Raw genomic sequence first — 22,003 nt, 5'->3', positions numbered from 1 at the left:
GTATATTTACAGAAATACTGCAAAATTAATGAATGTTAGAAGAGTGCTGGAATGAAGTTATATGGTTTTAGCAGAAATGTTATAAAGAATTAAGCAAAAACTGGTTGTTAATGGGCTAAAGTGGAAAATTTAAAGTTAGATTGTGTTAAGATAAATTATAGGGGGGGGGAAAGATTGAGAAAGATGGAAAGGATTTGCTGAAATAGCTAAATTGAACTAGAATACAAAAAAGGGAGGTGTGAGGAGGTCGATGAAACAAGTAAATGAAAGGTAAAGATATGGAAATTGGATGTGTTTTTAAATGTTTTTGTTTTTCTTGTTGTTTTGATGTATTTTTTTGTTTTTGTTTTTATCTTTGTTGTATTGTTTGTTAAATTCTTTATTGTTTTTTCTCTTTTTTTCTTTCTGTAACTGTTAAACTTCTAATAAATATTATTAAAAAATTATATAGAATGTGCTCACTAGTCCCTCTGAAGCCCCAGCAAAGGTGGTCGCCATTGTACAATAAATCCAAAGTCACAACAATTTGCTATGAATTAAGGAGGGCTGAAACTGGTGGATTCTAACCTACCCAAAAGCTTGCCTGAAGAAAGAAACAAGAGGAAGGACTTGTAGGGCTTCAGGCAAGAGATGTGAGGACTCCTAGAGCCCAACTGCCTCCTTCCCAAAGCTGCTGCCCCCCCCCACCCAGGAGCCCCTGTCCAGTGGCTGGGAGAAACTGGGGGGCTCTAGGATCAAGGCGGAAGCTTGCTGTTTCATTTTGCTTTGTCACGAAGTCATAGAATCATAGAGTTGGAAGAGACCACAAGGGCCATCGAGTCCAACCCCCTGCCAAGCAGGAAACACCATCAGAGCACTCCTGACATATGGTTGTCAAGCCTCTGCTTAAAGACCTCCAAAGAAGGAGACTCCACCACACTCCTTGGCAGCAAATTCCACTGTCGAACAGCTCTTACTGTCAGGAAGTTCTTCCTAATGTTTAGGTGGAATCTTCTTTCTTGTAGTTTGGATCCATTGCTCCGTGTCCGCTTCTCTGGAGCAGCAGAAAACAAAAATCTGCAGAAAAGTTCATCTGCACTACAAACTTTGCTAAGTTTAACTGCCATGGCTTTCCACCACCCCAGTAACTGTTACCACTTGTCTTTTTTATTTTAAAAAAAATATATTCAGTTTTACAATATACATTTGAATTTAAACGATAATCATAAACATATAGGATTCCCTCCCCCACTCCACGGTTTCCATTGTCAAACATTTCTACTGCATTTTATAATTTCTCCATTTTTCTTAAAAACCCTTTTTTACCTTAGTTTTTCATAGGTTACAAGAGTTGCTATGATCCTGCCAAAGTTTTTAGTTGTTTTCACTGTTCTCTTAGATAACTTATAAATTTTCCCCATTCCTTGTTAAAGTTTCTACCTTCTTAGTTTCTGATTTTCCTGGTCATTTTCACCATTTTACCTTGGTCCACCATCATTATCATGATTTGTCTTTTTAAAAAATAAAAAAAGGGTGCCCAGCATTCTTCACAAAATGCAGATATTCTACTGGCAATCTATCAACTTATGTGAGGAGGAGGAGGAGGAGGAGGAGGAGGAGGAGGAGGAGGTAAGGATCTTGAGTCCCTGAATACAACCCATAGGTCATGGTGTGGACTACCATAAAACACAACTTTCATCTGCAAAGATGCTCAACTTGTTTGCTGCTGTACAACCTTAAGCCTTTGTCTGCTCCCACAACTACACTTCCTTTTACCCCAACCCTGGGTGTTGGTGGGTTGTTGGTTTTTGGCGGCTTCTTCTTCTTCTTCTTCTTCTTCTTCTTCTTCTTCTTCTTCTTCTTTAATAGTGTTTGACTTCATAAGAATTTTTTCCCCCTGTAAGTTCTTCTTTCAGGTAACTTCCTCAAACCAAACTAAATTTGTACCGGAGGTTAATGCCATTTCCCAGCAAGTTCCGATGGTGGAAAACTGCAACCCCACAGAAAAATAAGACTGTATATTGGACTACTTTGTTCCTTCTTTATTTGGTAGAACAGTGGTACCTCGGGTTAAGAACTTAATTCGTTCCGGAGGTCCGTTCTTAACCTGAAACCGTTCTTAACCTGAAGCACCACTTTAGCTAATGGGGCCTCCTGCTGCCGCCGCACCACCAGAGCACGATTTCTGTTCTCATCCTGAAGCAAAGTTCTTAACCCGAGGTACTATTTCTGGGTTAGCGGAGTCTGTAACCTGAAGCGTCTGTAACCTGAGGTACCACTGTAGTTGATTCTATACAGCAGTTGATTGTACATAGACTCTAAAATCAAAATACAGTGGTGCCTCGCAAGACGAAAAGAATCCGTTCCGCGAGTCTCTTCATCTAGCGGTTTTTTCGTCTTGCGAAGCAAGCCCATTAGCGGATTAGCGCTATTAGCGGTTTAGCGGCTATTAGCGGCTATTAAAGGCTTAAGGGATTAGCGGATTAGCTGCTAAAAGGCTATTAGCAGCTTAGTGCCTTAGAAAAAGGGGGTGGGGAGCGAAAAAAAATTGCAGGAACTCGCAAGACATTTTCGTCTTGCGAAGCAAGCCCATAGGAAATTTGTTCTGCAAAGCACCTCCAAAACGGAAAACCCTTTCGTCTAGTGGGTTTTCCGTCTTGCGAGGCATTCGTCTTGCGGGGTACCACTGTATCACTAATATAGGGAAATTGCAAAATGACCATATCTGAACAAGTCATCACAAGCTTTCTGTTTTTGGGGTGGTACCTAGAGCTGTCTATGCATGAGTGGAACAGACTTCTGCTTGCACCGTGGGACTTCACCTTCCTTTCCTTTCCCTGCAGCACCCCCATACCAGCAAAATCTTTTCCAAAGAGTTAGGAGGGACCCTCCTCTAGAGTACATCTGGGGGGCAAGGCAGGGGGGAGGGGGAAAAGGTGAAGTCCCATTGCATGAGAAGAAGTCTGCTTGTAAAATGTTGGGTTCTACCCAATATGGTTTGTCTTGCAATTCCCCCTCCCTACATACTGGAAGTTTCTGAGCAACCTTATTATCAGTAATCTCTTTCATTACAATACACACATAGCAAAAAGCACACAAAATATGCAAAGCTATTTCCCAACCCAAATTCATAAAGGCATCAAAATTATATTAATGCATATGTGTGTATTATATGCATTAATATAATTTTGACGCCTTTATGAATTTTGACTGATTATTAAAAATACTATTAAATTCCAAGAACAATTTTTGTGGGGGGTTTTAACATCTTTATTCCATTCCTCCTTCAAAGGGCTCGCCTAATTTATCCTCACAACAACCCTGTGAGAAAGGTTTAGGCCATGGGTAGGCAAACTAAGCCCCAGGGACCAGATCCGGCCCAATCGCCTTCTAAATCTGGCCCGTGGATGGTCCAGGAATCAGCATGTTTTTACATGAGTAGAATGTGTCCTTTTATTTAAAATGCATCTCTGGGTTATTTGTGGGGCATAGGAATTCGTTCATTTTTTTTCCTTCAAAATATATTCCAGCCCACCACATGGTCTGAGGGACAGTGGACTGGCCCCCTGCTGAAAATGTTTGCTGACCCCTGGCTGTGAGGTTGTGACTGACCCCAGGTTACACAATGAGCTTCCTGGCTGAGTGGGAATCTGAATACGAGACTCACCATTCGTAATCCAACGCATTCTAACCACTAATCTACCCTGGTTCTATTGTTCAAATACAGTGGTGCCTCGCAAGACGAAAAGAATCCATTCCGTGAGTCTCTTCGTCTAGCGGTTTCTTTGTCTTGCGAAGCAAGCCCATTAGCGGATTAGCGGATTAGCGCTGTTAGCGGCTATTAGCGGCTATTAAAGGCTTAAGGGATTAGTGGATTAGCTGCTAAAAGGCTATTAGCAGCTTAGTGCCTTAGAAAAAGGGGGTGGGGAGCGGAAAAAAAACCCCAGGAATCGCAAGACATTTTCGTCTTGCGAAGCAAGCCCATAGCAAATTCGTCCTGCGAAGCACCTCCAAAATGGAAAACCCTTTCGTCTAGCGAGTTTTCTGTCTTGCGAGGCATTCGTCTTGCGGGGCACCACTGTATTCAGCAAATCAACCGTCTAAGTCAAACCACTATTTCCATTACTTTTGGTGGACAATTCCCCGAACCCTCAACATTCTAATTCTCTTCTCCCTACATTTTAGAAATGAGTTCCTTAAAATAACTATATGGCCAGTGTCCTCCCAAAATTGAGCAATTAAGATTCTTTTGGCTATTAACAGCTGAAATAAAGGCTTACTCTGCTGCTTTGTGCCAATAACCTCCAAAATTCTAACACCAGAAAGGTGAAATAATTCCTGTTTCTGCTGCTCCTAATATTTGACTCCAAACATCCAGGCTGAACGTAAACAAGCACACAAACAATATCTGATTTCTGTCAACATCAGTATAGTTGCTACTGAAAACTTTATTTTTTAAGAGAGTTTTTCCCCTGAAGGGTGAGTTGCCCATTTTCTACTGTACACTACATGGAATTTAGGTTCCTTCAGATAACCTATTTATTGAGCATTCATCCGGATTTGCATGCACAAATCTTATACAGGCATTAGGACATAGATGCTCTTTACGAAACTTTTGTTCTGACCTGTTACATGAAAAGGAGCTGTTATGTACTGAGTTGAATAGGATCCAAAATGTAGCAGTCTGATTGGTCCTAGAACAATGCAGCAGTATGATCGGTCTGCAGGAGCCACCCAATCCGGCTCCAGATGGAAGTGAATCCACAACCTGATTGGCCTATTCCGGAATTAGCCAATCACGTGCAGCCCATTGTGTAAATAATGTATATAAAGCAGATACTTTGAGGGGACTTTCATTCCTCCTCACCACTATGAGCTGAATAAAGAGCATGAAATCCGCTCTCGACTCTGAGTACATTTCAGGAGCCTTCATCCTATATTCCTCCAGATCTGCTTGCTTGGTGTTTTATACATCTTCCCATTAATCGTTTGTTCATTCCACACTTTCCAGTGTTCTGAGCCCATTAATCCACTTTAATTGTGCAAACTTAAATTTCCCAGGACGCGCTTGGATCTCTTCCACAGAATGCTGACAATCTAGAGGCACCCTTGATATAATTTGATGTTGTTTAGAACATTATTTTTTTAGATAGTTGTGTATACATTCTTGCTACTATGAACATAAAAAAATTATTGTGTGTGTGTGTGTGTGTGAGAGAGAGAGAGAGAGAGAGAGAGAGAGATCTGTCCTATACCACTTTTGAAACATTTTTGGAAATAAATAAATAAAACAAGCAAGCACTGAGAGACATTTCTAGACACAAAGCCCTATCCAGAATTTGACCTTTTTGGCCTGATCTAGCAAGTCATTTCTCTTCCACCTTATTTTCCAGCATTTAAACCCAGGGTCTTCACTGCAAGGCCACAAGGCAGATTGCAACATATCGCACAATAATAAAACGTGTTTCAATCCGCACTTCATCCATTTCAAAATACTTCACATATCCGAGAGTAAAACAGCCATTAGAACACTTGCTTTGCAGAAGAAGAGGATGTGAGTGTACCTCACGGTCTCAGAATTGCACAATAACTTTGAAACGGATGAAATGCCGATTTTAACAAGTTGCTGCTGTTCTGTTCCTGTGAAGAAAGCCTCGCTTACCCAGCATTCAGCTGAGGAGACACACACGCCCCAAAACTGATGGTTAAACGGATGCCAAGGCTGGTGACAGCCGACACCCCTTTCTTAAACTTCCTTTCACGGAAGTTAAAAAAAAGAAGAAGAAGAAAGAATTAAACCACAACTGGATGCTGAAAAAAGAAACTGCACAACTAGACGCAGCCATGGCAGAGGGCAAGACCGGAGGCGCTGGGTTGTTTGCAAAGCGGGTCCAAAAGCAATTCAGCCGGGCCCAAGAGAAGGTACCGTGACAGAGAGGTTTCGTTTACTTTAGTAATACTATGGGAGCGGCGCATAGATGGCCTGTTCTTTCACTTCTCCAAAAATGTATCTCAGAAAGCAGAGATTAGACAAAATTGGGAGGAGGGGAAGGGGGGGCTCCCTGCCTCTTGCCCGGATTGTTCCAGTACAGTTTTGAATGTCATACATCAGGGTGGGGTACCTGTGTGGCCATTCAGATGTTGCCAGACTCCAGCTCCCATCATTCCAGATCACTAGCCAAGCTGGCTGTGAGTTGTGTTTCAGATATTGTTGGGCTCCCTACAATGTTCTCCACCCCTGCCTTATATGTTTGTCTGTGTTGCAATAAGGTACACAAAACTGTTTTAATGTAAACTAGGTGTCCCTTCACACACACACATACTTTAACCCCGAGGTTGGCAACGTTTACCTCGCCCGAGCCAGTTCACTCCAGTGGAGATCCCTCCGTGGGCTGCAATTTCCGGCGCCTGCACAGACACGATCTCCAGCGCCGTGGAAGCGAGTCCCCATGCTGCGCTGCGCCAGTTTATCGCAGCACGCAGGGACTCGCCGAGTGGTGGCTCGGGGGCCGGTTAAACAACCCCATGGGCCAATGTCGTCTTAGGTTGGCAACCGCTGCTTTAACCAGTCTTTTGTCCCCTCTGTCGAAAGGATATAAACAGTGCTTTTTTATTAAAAAATAGTGTTTTGGGATACTCTCATTTCCCTACTCATATTGAAATACTGCCCTTCAATTTAGATTCACAAAGTGTTTAGGGGTATGTGTACCCCCTGCGCCCCCCAGAAAAAAAGCACTGGATATAAATATCTGATAAAGATGGGTTTTTCCTCCAGTCATTCATTGTACAAATAACTGTATGAAATGGTGAGTCCAATGTAATGTTTTGTCATTTTGCTTGAACCACCATTCCTATGTTATATAGTCACCATTACAAGCATTAGACTCTTTTGTATAGTTATAGTTGAGCAGTTGTTGCCTCAGTTCTGTGAGAAGGGACAGAATTCTGTCGTGTGTTGGCTTGCCATAAGTCAGGATAATTCCTAACATGTCCTGGTTTTCGGGTGTAAAAAATGGTGCCGTGGGGGAATTTTGCTGAATGTCCCAGATGCATGGCAACACGATGGAAAAAGCAGGGGGAACAGCTGCATTTTGCATTTCCTAAATAAATAAAAAAACTCAACTATTTGGGGGGATTTTACTTTTTGAAATATGGCAACCCTAGTCGTGTGCCCAAGGTATGAGGCAGGTCAAGTGTTTGCTCATTGGCACAAACACTGGACAGGGAGAAATCTTAGGGGAGAGATGTTGAGTCACTTACAGAAAGTCGTATTTTCAAAGAAAGAACCTTTGTGCTAAGCATGGCTCTCTTCCTTTTCAAAGGCCTCAAGACATGTAACACGTAATGTTGGGGATCCAGTGGCGTAGCGTGGGGGGTGCAGGGGGGGCGGCCGCACCGGGCGCAACATCTGGGGGGGGCGCTCGCACTCGCAGCTCTCTGCCCCTACCTGGCTCACTCACTCTCTCTCACTGCAGTGCTGGCTGTGCGAATCCGATCCGAGCCGCCAGGTCGCCGCCCACTGTGGAGGGCAGGGTGCCAGGTGTGCGGTGCAGTGCGGAGAGAGAGCAAAGGACTATCTGGGGGAGGGACAGTGCAGCGGAGGGGCGCAAATTACTTGCCTTGCCCCGGGTTAGGGGGCGCAAATTACTTGCCTTGCCCCGGGTGCTGACAACCCACGCTACGCCACTGGTGTGCCCAAGCTATGAGGCAGGTCAAGTGTTTGCTCATTGGCACAAACACTGGACAGGGAGAAACCTTAGGGGAGGGGTATCGAGTCACTTACAGAAAGTCCTATTTTCAAAGAAAGAACCTTTGTGCTAAGCATGATTCTCTTCTTTTTCAAAGGCCTCAAGACATGTAACACATAATATTGGGGATCCCCTTCTGTACACTCCTGGTCCGATTTTATCTGACACCTGCCAGCCATGCCAAATTTCATCAAGCACAGTAAAGTGTTCTACTCAGAAGGGCATTTCTTACGTAGGACATTTTCTACATAGCTCTCTCCTTTGTCTGCTTCCTCACCTAACTTGCCTTCTGCCGGTGGTGTCTAGCCAACAGTGTGACGCGGCAGCTAAAAAAGCCAATGCAATTCTGGGCTGCATCAATAGGAGTATAGCATCTAGATCAAGGGAAGTAATAGTGCCACTGTATTCTGCTCTGGTCAGACCTCACCTGGAGTACTGTGTCCAGTTCTGGGCACCACAGTTCAAGAAGGACACTGACAAACTGGAACGTGTCCAGAGGAGGGCAACCAAAATGGTCAAAGGCCTGGAAATGATGCCTTATGAGGAACGGCTAAGGGAGCTGGGCATGTTTAGCCTGGAGAAGAGGAGGTTAAGGGGTGATATGATAGCCATGTTCAAATACATAAAAGGATGTCACATAGAGGAGGGAGAAAGGTTGTTTTCTGCTGCTCCAGAGAAGCGGACACGGAGCAATGGATCCAAACTACAAGAAAGAAGATTCCACCTAAACACTAGGAAGAACGTCCTGACAGTAAGAGCTGTTCGACAGTGGAATTTGCTGCCAAGGAGTGTGGTGGAGTCTCCTTCTTTGGAGGTCTTTAAGCAGAGGCTTGACAACCATATGCCAGGAGTGCTCTGATGGTGTTTCCTGCTTGGCAGGGGGTTGGACTCGATGGCCCTTATGGTCTCTTCCAACTCTATGATTCTATGAGACAGTGGCTGAGTAGTCAGAACAACCATTATTTGTTTTAAATGACCTGGTCATGTCATTACTAAGGTTTAACCTGAATGCAAGAGACATGAGATTACACGAAAGATTAAATTTAGATCCTGAATCTCTAATACCAAACTGAACCTAAAAACTCATCCCCCAAGTGTGGATCCTTATTTGGGATGGGCCAGAAAAATCGGTTTGGTTGGATTTTAATGTGAGTGTACCTAATTCTCACTTTCCAGAACAATTTGCAGACTGAAACACAGCTGCTTTTCAAAGTTCGCAGCTCTCCAGCTTTTGTGATGCTGTTCTCCAACCAAATAATGCACATTACCAAAATGTGTGCATATAGAATGCATTCTATTAGGGGATGTTGCTTTCAAAAATGTGTCTATCAGGCTAAAACGCACATAATGGGGGCGGGTTTCACTAACTGCACAAACTAATGCAGAAATGCAGAGAATTCAATTTGAGACTGGAACAAGAAAAACGGAGAGGAACCAAAATACACAGATTTTCCCAGCCCGGGTCATGATATAGGCAAGGCGGCACCATCTCTGCACAGGAGGCGGCAGTAGGCTCAGGTTTGCAGAAGTACAAATGTTCTGGAAAAACCCTCAAGGGGAAGGGCGAACCCTCAAAACAGCCCAATGAAAACTGAGTAAGCACAGAATGCTGGCTGACTGTTGAGAAGGAGCAATCAAAACTGGGTGGGCTTGGAAGGGAGTTACCTGGGAGCCCAAGCTCAGGACAGGAGCAGTGGCGTAGCGTGGGTTGTCAGCACCCGGGGCAAGGCAAGTAATTTGCGCCCCCTAACCCGTGGATTTTAGTAGGGGCAGAGAGCTGCGAGTGCGAGCGCCCCCCCCCCGATGTTGCGCCCGGTGTGGCCGGCCCCCCCTGCACCCCCCACGCTACGCCACTGGACAGGAGTAATCTCTGCACTGCAGCATTTTGTTGCAGGTCTCCCTTGCAGGATGCACTAAGGGTGAACTGGTGTAATATGGAACAGGGTTCACAATTAATTCTCAAGCTATGCTCCAGACTTGGAAATTTAAGTGACAGGCATGCACATCATAGCTGGCTTAGCTGCACCTTGCCCTCCCCCTGGGAGGCTTCACACTGACTGACTGCCTTTTAAATATTATTTTTAGAAGTGCAGCGTTGAACATTCGTGTTTTTCTCCATGTATTAGTCATGTGCCAGACCAGTGGAGTTCCCTAGAGCCCTGTCCTCTCGTCTGTTTACCTACTGCCACTTAATGGATCCAAGAGGAAATGCTGTGCTAGGGTTCAACCAGAAATAGAACCGGGGTGATGGCCTCCCAAAATCTGCCTTCCGGGTTGTAGAGTGGTTAGCTGGGTTTGCCCTTAAATCTAGCCTTGCATCCCCGTCGTCCCCGTCGTTGCACTATTTTAAAAAGGGAGGTTCCTTTCAAAAATGAACAAGATGATTTGGCCATTTGGCATTTGATCATCATGCCCTGCCATCCTGCGAGAAGACAAGTTATGGCTAAATTATGGGGGAACTGGCCTTTACCCCTCCCCGGGTCACCCTGGGAAGCTCCACAAGGGGAGCTAAGAACAAAATTACAGTCAGAAGAGATCTTAGAGGTCATCCAGCCCAGCCCCCTGCTCAGTGCAGAATATGCAATGCATTATGCAACTACTATGCCACATCCCTGAGAGATGGCCACCCAATCTTAGCATAATCATCTCCAGCAAAGAGTGGAGAGCCTGCCACTTCCAGTGGCAATCTGTTCCACTGTCAAATGGCTCCTATCATTAGGAAGTTTCTCCTAAAGTTTCTCTCCCTCGTACCTATGGGACCACCTCTCCTGGTATGCCCCACGGAGAGCCTCAAGGTCCATAAATAGCAACACCCTAGAGGTCCCGGGCCCTAAGGAAGTTAGATTAGCTTCAACCAGAGCCAGGGTCTTTTCAACACTGGCTCCGGCCTGGTGGAACACTCTGCCTCATGAGACCAGGGCCCTGCAGGATCTGATTTCTTTCCGCAGGGCCTGTAAGACAGAGTTGTTCCGCCTGGCCTTTGGCTTGGAGCCAATTTGATTCCCTCCCTCTCTTTCTTTTTTCTTTTCCTTCCCCTCCTCCGATGAGGCTACATTTTAATATTTTAATGTTCCATTATTTTAATGTTGTATTTTAATCTTGTTTTTAAGTTGTATTCATTCAAGTTGTTTTTATTATTGCTTGTTAGCCACCCACCCAGAGCCCAGCCTTGGCTGGGGAAGGTCGGGTATAAATAAAAATTATTATTATTATTATTATTATTATTATTATTTTAAAGCCTCACCAAAGCTACTGTAGAATCCTTTGCAGGAAGCCACAAAGAGTCAAGTGCCCAAACGGCATAGCCTGCAAGTGCAACAAAGTTTGCTACTTGGACTGGGAAACAAATAACCGTGGATCTCATAACCGTTGGCAGACATTTTATTGGCTGCCTGTGGGATTTGTTGCTTTCTCAGCCGGTGTGATTCTAGCATTGTGCTACACCTACAGAGTTGTGGGAAACAGCAGATAAGCTACATGTTTTGTTCTCAGCCACAAAACCAGGTGACAGTTCTCTTAGCGTGCTAAAAAGTATTCTGTGCCCTATGAGCATTTGCAGATTAGGTTTGTCAGGTTGCAACCCAGAGACCGACGCTGTCATTGCAATTTCCACTAAAGCATATGCAGCAGCTTCTCTGAATTCTATCCCTGGTACTTCTGAGCATGCCTTACTTCTGCTGCTATGAGACATACCTGGAACTCTGCTTGGGAAGGCTGGTGGGAAAGAGGCAGACCAAAGGATGGAGGAGCCAACTTGGACCGCAGACTGTGGGTGCCCTGCATGCGCACTCCGTGCCACACCATCATGACGTCACTTCACGTCATGATGCCATAACGACACAGCAAGGGGTGTGTGTGTTCCCATGCTGCTGTGCCACCAAGGCCTGCACTTCTGCCACCGGGCCTCTGTTGGGGTCTGCTGTGGCCACAAACACAACAGGAAATCTCATGCCTTGTGAGCATGCAGAAACACATGTCCAGCCACCGCTGGAAACAGAATTCTATACCTGTTGTGTTGTTGTTTAGTCGTGTCCGACTCCTTGTGACCCCCTGGACCAGAGCACGCCAGGCACTCCTGTCTTCCACTGCCTCCCGCAGTTTGCTCAAACTAATGCTGGTAGCTTCCAAAACACTGTCCATCCATCTCGTCCTCTGTCGTCCCCTTCTCCTTGTGCCCTCAATCTTTCCCAACATACTGTTGTAAATAAAAAATATGCCCTTTTCCCTTATGGGGTATCCAAGAGCCCATATAGAGTCCTTACATAGGTTCCCTATTGGTAGGAGAAAATAACAGAGGCCAACCAGAGGATATTGAGAAGCAAAGCAGCTAGTAAGCTTGATCTTTATTGATCTGTTGCAACAGGGTACTCCCCTCACACGCAGGAGAGGAAGAGGACCCCCAAAATTGCTGTGCAAGGGCTTATAAAGACTTTGAAATTCCCATCCTGTAGATCAAGACCACCCCCAGAAACATTATGCATACATCACAGAAGGGGTGTAACCTAAGACCACCCCTCAGATACATCCCACCTACATCACAGAAATTTAAATGTTGTTTTTCTCCTGTCACAGTTTATCTCCTGTCTTGCAAGTTACTTGATTGGATTTCCTGGGGAGCCTGGCCATTCTTTTGTAGTGGTAAAATACTTATTTCCTGGGCCAGGTCACAGGCTCACACCTTATTCAAACAGACATATCCTTGAGACAGGATTTGTGAGGAAAGAGACAATGGGGAGGCTTTTCCAGTTTAACCTTGCAGAGAAAGGATTTGGTCAGTTTAGGAATCAAAATGGTTCCAGGTTGGTCTTCCTGTGTTGATCTATGTATGTGCAGTTATGAACATTACCATATATCTAAGACCATAAAATTCCTATCACATTATCTCATGGGACCTTTTCCAGCTCCAGAAAGTTAGTTCCTGTGTTCTTTTGTGGCTAACCTGCTATATCGCCAAGTCCAAAGAGAACCATAGTGAACTGACCTAGACCCTGTGGTCATTATCTGAGACCCTTCCTCACGTACCCTCTCCACCAGAGGCCCAGAAGGTGGCAACATGAGAATGGGCCATTTCAGTGGTGTCTCCCCATTAGTGGAATGTTTTCCCCAGGGAGGCTTGCTGGTGCTATTGTTACATATCTTCAGGAGCCAAGCAAAAACATTCCTTTTTAACCAGGCATTTGGCTTTTAATTATGGCCTTTTAGAGTGGGTGGGGAGTTTTAATGTGCCCCCCCCCCCATTTTTAGTAAGTCATTTTGAGTTGCCATGCCAAAAAGAAGGCTGCTAATAATAATAATAAATACATTTTGTGTGGGTGGGGCTAAACTGGTTTGTTTCCTTCAACCCTCCCAGTAACCAGTCTGTTGGTCCTGATAAATGCTGAAGGAAATCCTCCTAGGAAGATGTGTGTTTTTGTTTGGTTTCTGTGTAATCATAAGTGAAAATACCAGATGGAAGCACGGAGGAGAAGGAAACCACAAAAAAGGGGATGTTTCTGAAGGCAGCGAGTGTCACATTCTAGCCCTGGGTGCCTGGAGAGGCTGTTGTTGACATGGTGGGAGAAAGCACGTTCCTTCTTCGATATAGTAACTTTAACTGATGGCAGAGTCAGGCCCACCCCACCCCCAGCAACATTCACTCCTGCAAAAAGGAAGTGTTAGCTAAGCCAACAAATGCACTGTGGGGTTGTTACGGCTTGCACAATTATTTTAAGCTGGGAGATTCGTAGGAACATCATCTCAGTACTGTCAGGGGCATAGCTGTCAACTTACAGATTTGAAAATAAGGGGCCAGCAGCCTCGAAAATAAGGGACCAGCAGCCAAAATAAGGGATTTTCCAACCACAGGTATGTTCAACTTCTGAGCCCCTCCGAGCCAAAGGCAGAAAGCCCAGCCAGCAGCCAAACGAAGCCTCAAGCGGTGGTTCCCACAGCGTAGCAACCCGGCAAAGGGGATGCAGCAAGGAAAACCACCGTCACCTCTCCGCTGGGAAGCGCTGAGCAAAGGCGAGTCCCCAGGCACAAGGCATGCAAGCTCCACCCCCCAGTCGTTCTTAGACTCCATATTGGGTGAGCAATGCAGCCAAGCAATACAGTGGGAGCCTCCCTCCTCCCTGGCCGGCAGGGAGGGAGGGAGAGGAGCTGCTTCCTTTGAAACCCGGGAAATTTAATTCCAGCAGTGGGAGGTACTGACCCTCCAGGTGCTGGGGACAGCCTCTGTGAGCTCACAGGTACCATATTGGCACCCCCTGAAGCAGGAAGAACATGCATAAAGCAGCCTCAGGTGACTGATCCTTCTAATTCAGTGATGCTAACAAGCAGCAGCTCTGCAAGGTTTCAGAAAGTGGGGTCTTCCTCCACCTGAAACTGCCAGTGTTTGAATCTGGGACCGTCTGTGTGGAAAGCATGCCCCCCCCCACACAAAGGTTTTGCACAGGTGTCTTTGTTTTGCATGATGTCACCAACACGGATGGTCCCAGCAGTTGACGGCCTACCATTTGGAACAAGCAAATATTAGCACAGCTCGCCCACCCTCGCTGAAAATAAAGTGGTACCTCGGGTTACATACGCTTCAGGTTACAGACTCCGCAAACCCAGAAATATTACCTCAGGTTAAGAACTTTGCTTCAGGATGAGAACAGAAATCGTGCAGCGGCGGCGCAGCAGCAGCAGGAGGCCCCTTTAGCTAAAGTGGTGCTTCAGGTTAAGAACAGTTTCGGGTTAAGAACGGACCTCCGGAACGAATTAAGTACTTAACCCGAGGTACCACTGTAGTTTCTTTTCATTTTACCCAGACAGAAGCCTTCCTGAGCAACACTCCTTGATAAAACCCACAGGCTATTTATTTTATTAAGCATATTTTTTAAATCTTGCCGTTTATTTTGCTCCATGAGATCATAACCATTTGGAGAGATGACTGACTGAAGATCACCACTGTGGAGCATTTATTTAAAAATCAGTCTTGCGCCTTAACTGCTCAAGTAAAGTTATGCTGTACAATCTTTCTTTATTTCCCTGTCGGTGTAGGTTTTGCAGAAACTGGGGAAAACGGTGGAAACAAAAGATGAACAGTTTGAACAGGGCGCGTACAATTTCCAACAGCAACAGGTTGTATTGCGCACGAGAGTGTGAGCTGTTCCCTGCTTTCTGGAAACTTTGAGGGTAGTGGGGAATGTAATATTTTTAGGATTGTTCCATGTTCTCGCAGTGTTTCTCAACCCTGGGTCTCCAGCTAGCTAGGGATGATGGGAGTTGTAGTCCAACACAAGCTGGAGACCAAAGGTTGAGAAACACTGTAAGACCAAGCATCTCTAGTGTACCTGAACCTAGAGTTGATCTGACCCAGGTTTTATAGGCCCTCTGCTTAGGCAAACCATGAAAGATTCTGGCAAGCCTCAGTCTACAGACTTGTTTGGCCCTAAATTTGCTGTAATAAAGCATACTCTGCTTAGGCCACTTCTCCACATTTCCGTGGGTTCCTGGGTGGAAACAGAGAATAAGGAAAAAGAATGGATTACAGTAGTGCCTTGGTTCTCAAACGCCTTGGTTCTCAAACAACTTGGAACCCAAACACTGCAAACCCGGAAGTAAGTGTTCCAGTTTGCGAACTTTTTCAGAAGCCAAACGTGCTCCGTTTTGAGTGTTACACTTCCGATTTGATTGTTATGCTGAGGTCTGTCTGTTTTCGCTATTTATTTTGCATTTTTGTTTTTGTGGCTCTTTTTTGTTTTGTTTTTGTGACTGTGTAGAACCCAGTTCAGCTACTGACTGATTGATTGATTGATTGATTGTGTGACTGCAGTACATTGTTTATTGCTTTCATTTTATGCATCAATGGTCTCGTTAGATAGTAAAATTCATGTTAAATGGCTGTTTTAGGGGGTGTTTTTAAAAGTCTGGAAAGGATTAATCCATTTTGCATTACTTTCTATGGGAAAGTGCACCTTGGTTTCAGAACGCTTTGGTTTTGGAACGGCCTTCCAGAACGGATTAAGTTTGAGAACCAGGGTACCACTGTACTGAAATATATAGGGCACAGTCTCCTGAAGACTGGTGTCTATAGATGGAGCATAAAGCTAGTTATGAAGTTTGGGGTTTCTTAAAAGATACTGAAGAAGGGGAATTAAGCGTTATATTGAAAAAGAACCATTGTGAGACACACACATACACAGACCCACAGACAATCTTGCCCCAACAGTAGGTGTGATGTTTATGAAGACCCTGAAGGTAATGGAGCACTTTGGTAATTTTGGACAGTGGACTTACTAGGGTTACAGGATTCCACTGTTTAGATGGCAATATATGTTACTACTGGTGCAATTGGGTGGTTTTTAGACCCTTGGCGTAAAGCTGTTATGGTGGTGGTGGTCGGCTGTCTTTCAATGGTGTTCCTTCGCTTACTTAAAAATGTGATAAAGTAACCCTTTGGAGACCCTTCTGTCCATTTTGCTGAATGGGGGCTCTGGACTCAGGCCCTGAAGTCCTGCCTTTATGGTACCACTCCCATAAATCCACAGGCTTCTGCCTTTAGTTACCGTATTTTTTGCTCTATAAGACTCACTTTTTCCCTCCTAAAAAGTAAGGGGAAATGTGTGTGCGTCTTATGGAGCGAATGCAGGCTGCGCAGCTATCCCAGAAGCCAGAACGGCAAGAGGGATTGCTGCTTTCACTGTGAAGCGATCCCTCTTGCTGTTCTGGCTTCTGAGATTCAGAATTTTTTTTTTTCTTGTTTTCCTCCTCCAAAAACTAGGTGCATCTTGTGGTCTGGTGCGTCTTATAGAATGAAAAATACGGTGTGTTTTTCTCCCCCTCCTTGTGTTTTGTTGTTGTTTAACCGTTTAGTCGTGTCCGACTCTTCAATGAACTAATAGGAGCATCATGCAGAAATGTAGAGATAACATATCTGACGCAATGACTTCTTCCCTTTTCACTTTATTTTTTTGCCCCCAGGCTGAAGGTCACAAACTCTACAAGGACCTTAAGGTTTTCCTCAGTGCTGTGCAAGGTACAGAAAGCCAAGTCTTAATACCTGTAACGTTTTCAGCCCTCGGCAGCCACCCCTTAAGGCAGTTCCTTCACGGTGCAACTGCTTCACAGGATGTTGCCTCTCTGATGAAAGGTCATCAGCTTTGCCATCTTGAGAGAGCGAGATTGTCTGACAAGATACTTTTTTTCAAGCCGATGCTCCACTTACGGTTGGCTCCTCTCCAAACCTATCCATTTTTCCAAAACTGGGAAATTATCCCACCCTTCCGTCAAGTGGCTCCTGGCAACAACTCTTACCCCTTTATCCTTGCACAACAACCCTGTGAAGTAGATTAAACTGGGAGATTATGACTGGTAATGCCCAAAACCCTGAAGAGATGTTAGTCAGTGTCTACAGCAGTGGTTTCTAGCCAGTGTGCTGTGACACCCTGGGGTGCCTTGAATGATGGTCAACACTGGCATCTGTCCCTTTTCCCTTCCCTCCCTTCTCTGATGCCCTCTTGTGTCTCTGCCTCCCAAAGGCTTGCACAGCTGTTTGTTGCAGCAGCCCTGGCTACAAGCTCCCTAGGCGAATGGTGCTTCTGGGGCTGGCCAGAGGGTGCTGGTTGCCAGGAGCTGAGGTGGTCTCGGAATAAGCAAACAAGTGGGTGAGGGAGCCCAGCCAGCCGGTCCACCAGCCCTTGCTGTTGGGAATGGAGTATGGACAGACAAGTCCCAGGTGCCTGTGGGGCAGTGTGAGGAGGCATCTCTCTTTGGGGCATCGGGGGGGCAGCTCAGAGACCAGGGGTAGCATAAGTGGCTGCCCAGAGGACTCCCAAGGAGAGGGGAGAGGAGGCTGAGGGAACACTCCACAAGGAAGGTTGTTCAAAAAAGGGTGAGAGGCTGCCAGCTCTGCAGGCAAGGGGGGACCTAACTGGGCTCCTGAGCCCCCCAGGGGTGCCACAGAAAAAATGTAGAAGGGAGCCGTAGACTCAAAAAGGTTGAAACCTCAACAGTATTAAACTAGATCAATGCTCTGACTCATGATAAGACAACTTCCTATGTCCATTCTACTGCAGCTCTAGTCATCTCCTTTTTAAAAAAGTTTTTTTTATTAACAATTTCAATTGTTAATAAATTGTTAATAAGCGATCACCCCCAAGGCTCTATTTGCCTGGACTGTTTCGCCCCTTAAGCGGACGACATGGAGCTCACCGCCATTAACCTCCGCAGCAAACCGGAAGTCCCTGGTCATCTCCTGATAGAGTTCCTCTCCCACAATTTATGCACATCTTTGCCAGATCATTTTTTTTAAAGCTGTGAGTAACGAGACACCTATGAGGTTGAGAAACACCATCATGCCTTTGTGAGGGCCTTGTCATTCCCTCTTTATCACAGCTAGCGGATATTATTTTCATTGAAAGAGGGTGTAGGTGGGTCCAGTAACCTGATTTTAAAACAACCACACGGGGACCTGGAAGAACTGAGCACACAAACAATGTGTGCCGTTGAAGAGCTGTCATGCACTAAATATTTTAAGTAATTCCCGTCAGCAGTGGGGATGTTGACTTGGCCAGGGGTTGATAATGACGACTGACAAGTAGTCATCCATCTTGCTGTTTGCCCTTTGCAGTGATGCACGAAAGCTCTAAGAAAGTGTCTGAAACTCTGCAGGAAATTTACAGCGAGGAGTGGGATGGGTATGAAAAATTGCAAGCCATCGTGCAGGTGAGTGCGGAACATTTGTTAGTCCCAGTTATCGGGGACATATTTTACTTCATAATAAAAGTGAGCATTCCTACAATGTTACATAAGTGTTGGAATTAATCTTACAACCTTCCTGTAAGACAGAACAGTATTACAGTGGTGCCCCGCAAGACAAATGCCTCGCAAGACGGAAAACCCGCTAGACGAAAGGGTTTTCCGTTTTGGAGGTGCTTCGCAAAACGAATTTCCTATGGGCTTGCTTCGCAAGACGAAAATGTCTTGCGAGTTCCTGCGGGGTTTTTTTCCTTTCCCCCCCTTTTTCCCAAGCCGCTAAGCTGCTTATCAGCTGATCCGCTAAGCCGCTAAGCCGCTTAACAGCTGATCCGCTAAGCCGCTTATCAGCTGATCCGCTAAGCCCGCTAAGCTGCTAATAGCGCTAATCCGCTAAGCCGCTAATGGGCTTGCTTTGCAAGACGAAAAAAAAACACAAGACGAAGAGACTCGCAGAACGGATTCTTTTCGTCTTGCGAGGCACCACTGTATCATAGAATTGCAGAGTTGGAAGGGACAAGGGTCATCTAGTCCAACCCCCTGCAATGAAGAATCTTTTGCCCCACGTGGAACTCAAACCCATGACCCTGAGATTAAGAGGCTCATGCTCTACCTTCCATGTCCAGATGATTGCTGAGACAACAGCAACTCCTCCAAGGCCACCTAGTGAGCTCATAGCTCATAGCATAGTTTGAGCCAGGGCTTTCTCCAGCTCACAGCCTTTGCTCCTACAAGACACCAGACTTGAGCCTGATTTTCTTAAGCTGTCCACCCTTATTACAAATGGCAAAGATTGCAGGTTTATCTTCAGATTTAAACCAGTCTATCAATCATTCTCTCTTCCCTGGGAACCATAGTTCCGTAAAGCAGAGTTAGAGAGGAATATCTGACTATAGTTCCTGAGATTCTTTTTGGGAGACTAGCTAAGAGTGGTTTAGCCCAATATAAGGGCCAAAACAGATGTGATAATCCCACAATTGTTGCTTTGCCTAGGCAGGAAGTAGAGGTGAGAATCAGTGCTGTTTCCTTTTCACTAGGGCTAGACCATGGGTAGGCAAACTAAGACCCGGGGGCCAGATCCGGCCCATTCGCCTTCTAAATCTGGCCCACAGACGGTCTGGGAATCAGTGTGTTTTTAGATGAGTAGAATGTAAAACTTATTTAAAATGTATCTCTGGGTTATTTGTGGGGCATAGGAATTCGTTCATTTCCCCCCCCCCCCAAATATATATATATATATATATATATATATATATATATATATATATAGTCTGGCCCCCCACAAGTTCTGAGGGACAGTGGACCCCTGCTGAAAAAGTTTGCTGACCCCTCGGCTGGACAGATCTCAGCTTCTTTTTTGTGAATCCAGGAGAAACTTTAGAAATATCTGCTGGACTAGTCTTGGGTCTGTACATAACACAATTGCTTAGGATAGCAGCAGTTGGCAAGCGAGATCTCAAAAAGAGGTTATTTGCTCTTGTGTGAGAGAGGCAGAGCCTGTTGTCACAGGATATAACAGCAGAGAGTATGCTCTTTTTAAAAAGAGAGTGTTTTTATCTCATGTTTTTATCTCCTTTTATCTCATATCTGCAGATATATGCAGACTTAATCACTAATTGACTAACATACAGTTAAATGACCTCTTCAAACTTCTGGCAGTCCTACTTTAAAGGAACAATTTTGACACAGATCTCCCACATGATGCCTGGCGCCTCTGGCTGTTATCATGCCTTCTTCTGAATTTATCTGTTTCACACATGCAACTCACCCTTTGATTTCACAGTCACTGAGTAACGAAGCATATATATGTAGAGACAAAGCACTGGTTTCCCTCTCCTGAAATAAGTAAAAGAAAGGCAACAGCAGACCAGCAAACAGATTCACCTAATCCATATAGTCACCTTTTATTTAGAATTTCCCATAATTCCTGCTCACACCAGCATGGCAAGTTTACGTCAAACCTACTTATCCAATAACAGACAACATAAGCTGCATCTGAAGAAACAAGAGCAATACAGACAAATCCACCAGCAGTTGTTTATCTCCAGCCTCTAAAGAAGGAATGTCACACCTTGAGAATAAGCCCTTAAAACTTGAGAAAGAAGTGGCTTCAGAAAGGCAAGGGTTGCACAGAAGATTCCAGCGCCGTTTTTTTAATGTCTGTTTGTCCTTTTACCTGCAGAGCAATGACCTTTTGTGGGAAGATTATGAGAAGAAACTGGCCGATCAGGCAGTCAGGACTATGGAGAATTACTTGACGCAGTTCAGTGAAATTAAGGTGTGTATTTCAGGGCTGACTTTGCAGTATCCAGCGCCCCGAACTGAAAGTTCAACTTTCCATTTTTACATGTTTCTAGTCCGCAAGGAAAGGGACGCAGGTGGCGCTGTGGGTTAAACCACAGAGCCCAGGGCTTGCCAATCAGAAGGTCGGCGGTTCGAATCCCCGCGACGGGGTGAACTCCAGTTGCTCGGTCCCAGCTCCTGCCAACCTAGCAGTTCGAAAGCACGTCAAAGTGCAAGTAGATAAATAGGTACCGCTCCAGCAGGAAGGTAAACGGTGTTTCCGTGCGCTGCTCTGGTTCGCCAGAAGCGGCTTAGTCATGCTGGCCACATGGCCCGGAAGCTGTACGCCAGCTCCCTCGGCCAGTAAAGCGAGATGAGCGCTGCAACCCCAGAGTTGGCCACGACTGGACCTAATGGTCAGGGGTCCCTTTACCTTTACTAGTCCTCAAGGAAACATAATGCTACTGGGAGGAAATTTTCTTCCTCCTGATCATCATATAAAATATGTTCACAAGTCAATATCTTTACTCGTGTGTGTGTGTTGGCCTTTCCCAGGCATCTCCAACTTGCGGCCCTCCAGATGTTTTTGGCCTACAACTCCCATGATCCCTAGCTAACAGGACCAGTGATCAGGGATGATGGGAATTGTAGTCCAAAACATCTGGAGGGCCAAAGGTTGGGGGTGCCTGGCCTTTCCTATCATTCTTTTAAGCCAGGCTCCCTCAAACGTGGCCCGCCAGATGTTTTGGGACTACAATTCCCATCATCCCTGACCACTGGTCCTGTTAGCTAGGGATCATGGGAGTTGTTGGCCAAAACGTATGGAGGGCCGCAGGTTGGGGGTGCCTGCACTAAGCCATAGTATTTGTGGGAGATGTCACAGTATATGATGAGTATTTGGGGTGTGAGGTCAGAAGGAGGTCTTCCAGGGAGATTTGAATCTTGATCTCTGTGGTCCAAAACTGCCCTTATCATCAGTAAAAAAAAAATTATAAAAATGCCTAAAATAGGCTAGGAACTCTACACAACTGAACATACATTGGTCCCTGCCTGCAGATTTGCAGTGTTAAATACTTTGCAAAAAAATACAGGCTATAAATTATAATTACTAGTATTCCTGAGAGTAAAAACACAGTGTGAAGATTAATAAGCTCAAAACTGTGGCCCACTCTGTAGGCAGGAAATTTGGCAGCCTTCTGTTGGAACTTTATTCCATAACACTGAGGCCAAAACCAAAAAGGCCCTGCTTCATTCTTTACCTCACAAGTAGAAGG

The 22,003-nt window shown here is 45.3% G+C and overlaps 1 protein-coding gene across 1 annotated transcript in view; it reads left to right on the top strand.

Annotated features, from left to right (window-relative positions):
- The first annotated feature begins 5,509 nt into the window (after positions 1-5,509).
- BIN2 (bridging integrator 2) overlaps positions 5,510-22,003 on the top strand; it is a 43,761-nt gene continuing 27,267 nt past the window's right edge. The window contains exons 1-5 of the mRNA XM_083427551.1: positions 5,510-5,901; positions 14,751-14,831; positions 16,674-16,728; positions 18,322-18,416; positions 20,629-20,724. Of these exons, the coding sequence (XP_083283677.1) occupies positions 5,788-5,901; positions 14,751-14,831; positions 16,674-16,728; positions 18,322-18,416; positions 20,629-20,724 (441 nt within the window). The 5' untranslated portion in view covers positions 5,510-5,787. The remainder of the gene's footprint in view (positions 5,902-14,750; positions 14,832-16,673; positions 16,729-18,321; positions 18,417-20,628; positions 20,725-22,003) is intronic.

This window comes from Podarcis tiliguerta (genome assembly GCF_965153285.1).
Source record: "Podarcis tiliguerta genome assembly, chromosome: 2".
Classification (NCBI taxonomy): Eukaryota; Metazoa; Chordata; class Lepidosauria; order Squamata; family Lacertidae; genus Podarcis; species Podarcis tiliguerta.
Note: the sequence above shows the minus strand (reverse complement) of the source record. Positions and strands in the feature narration are given on the sequence as shown.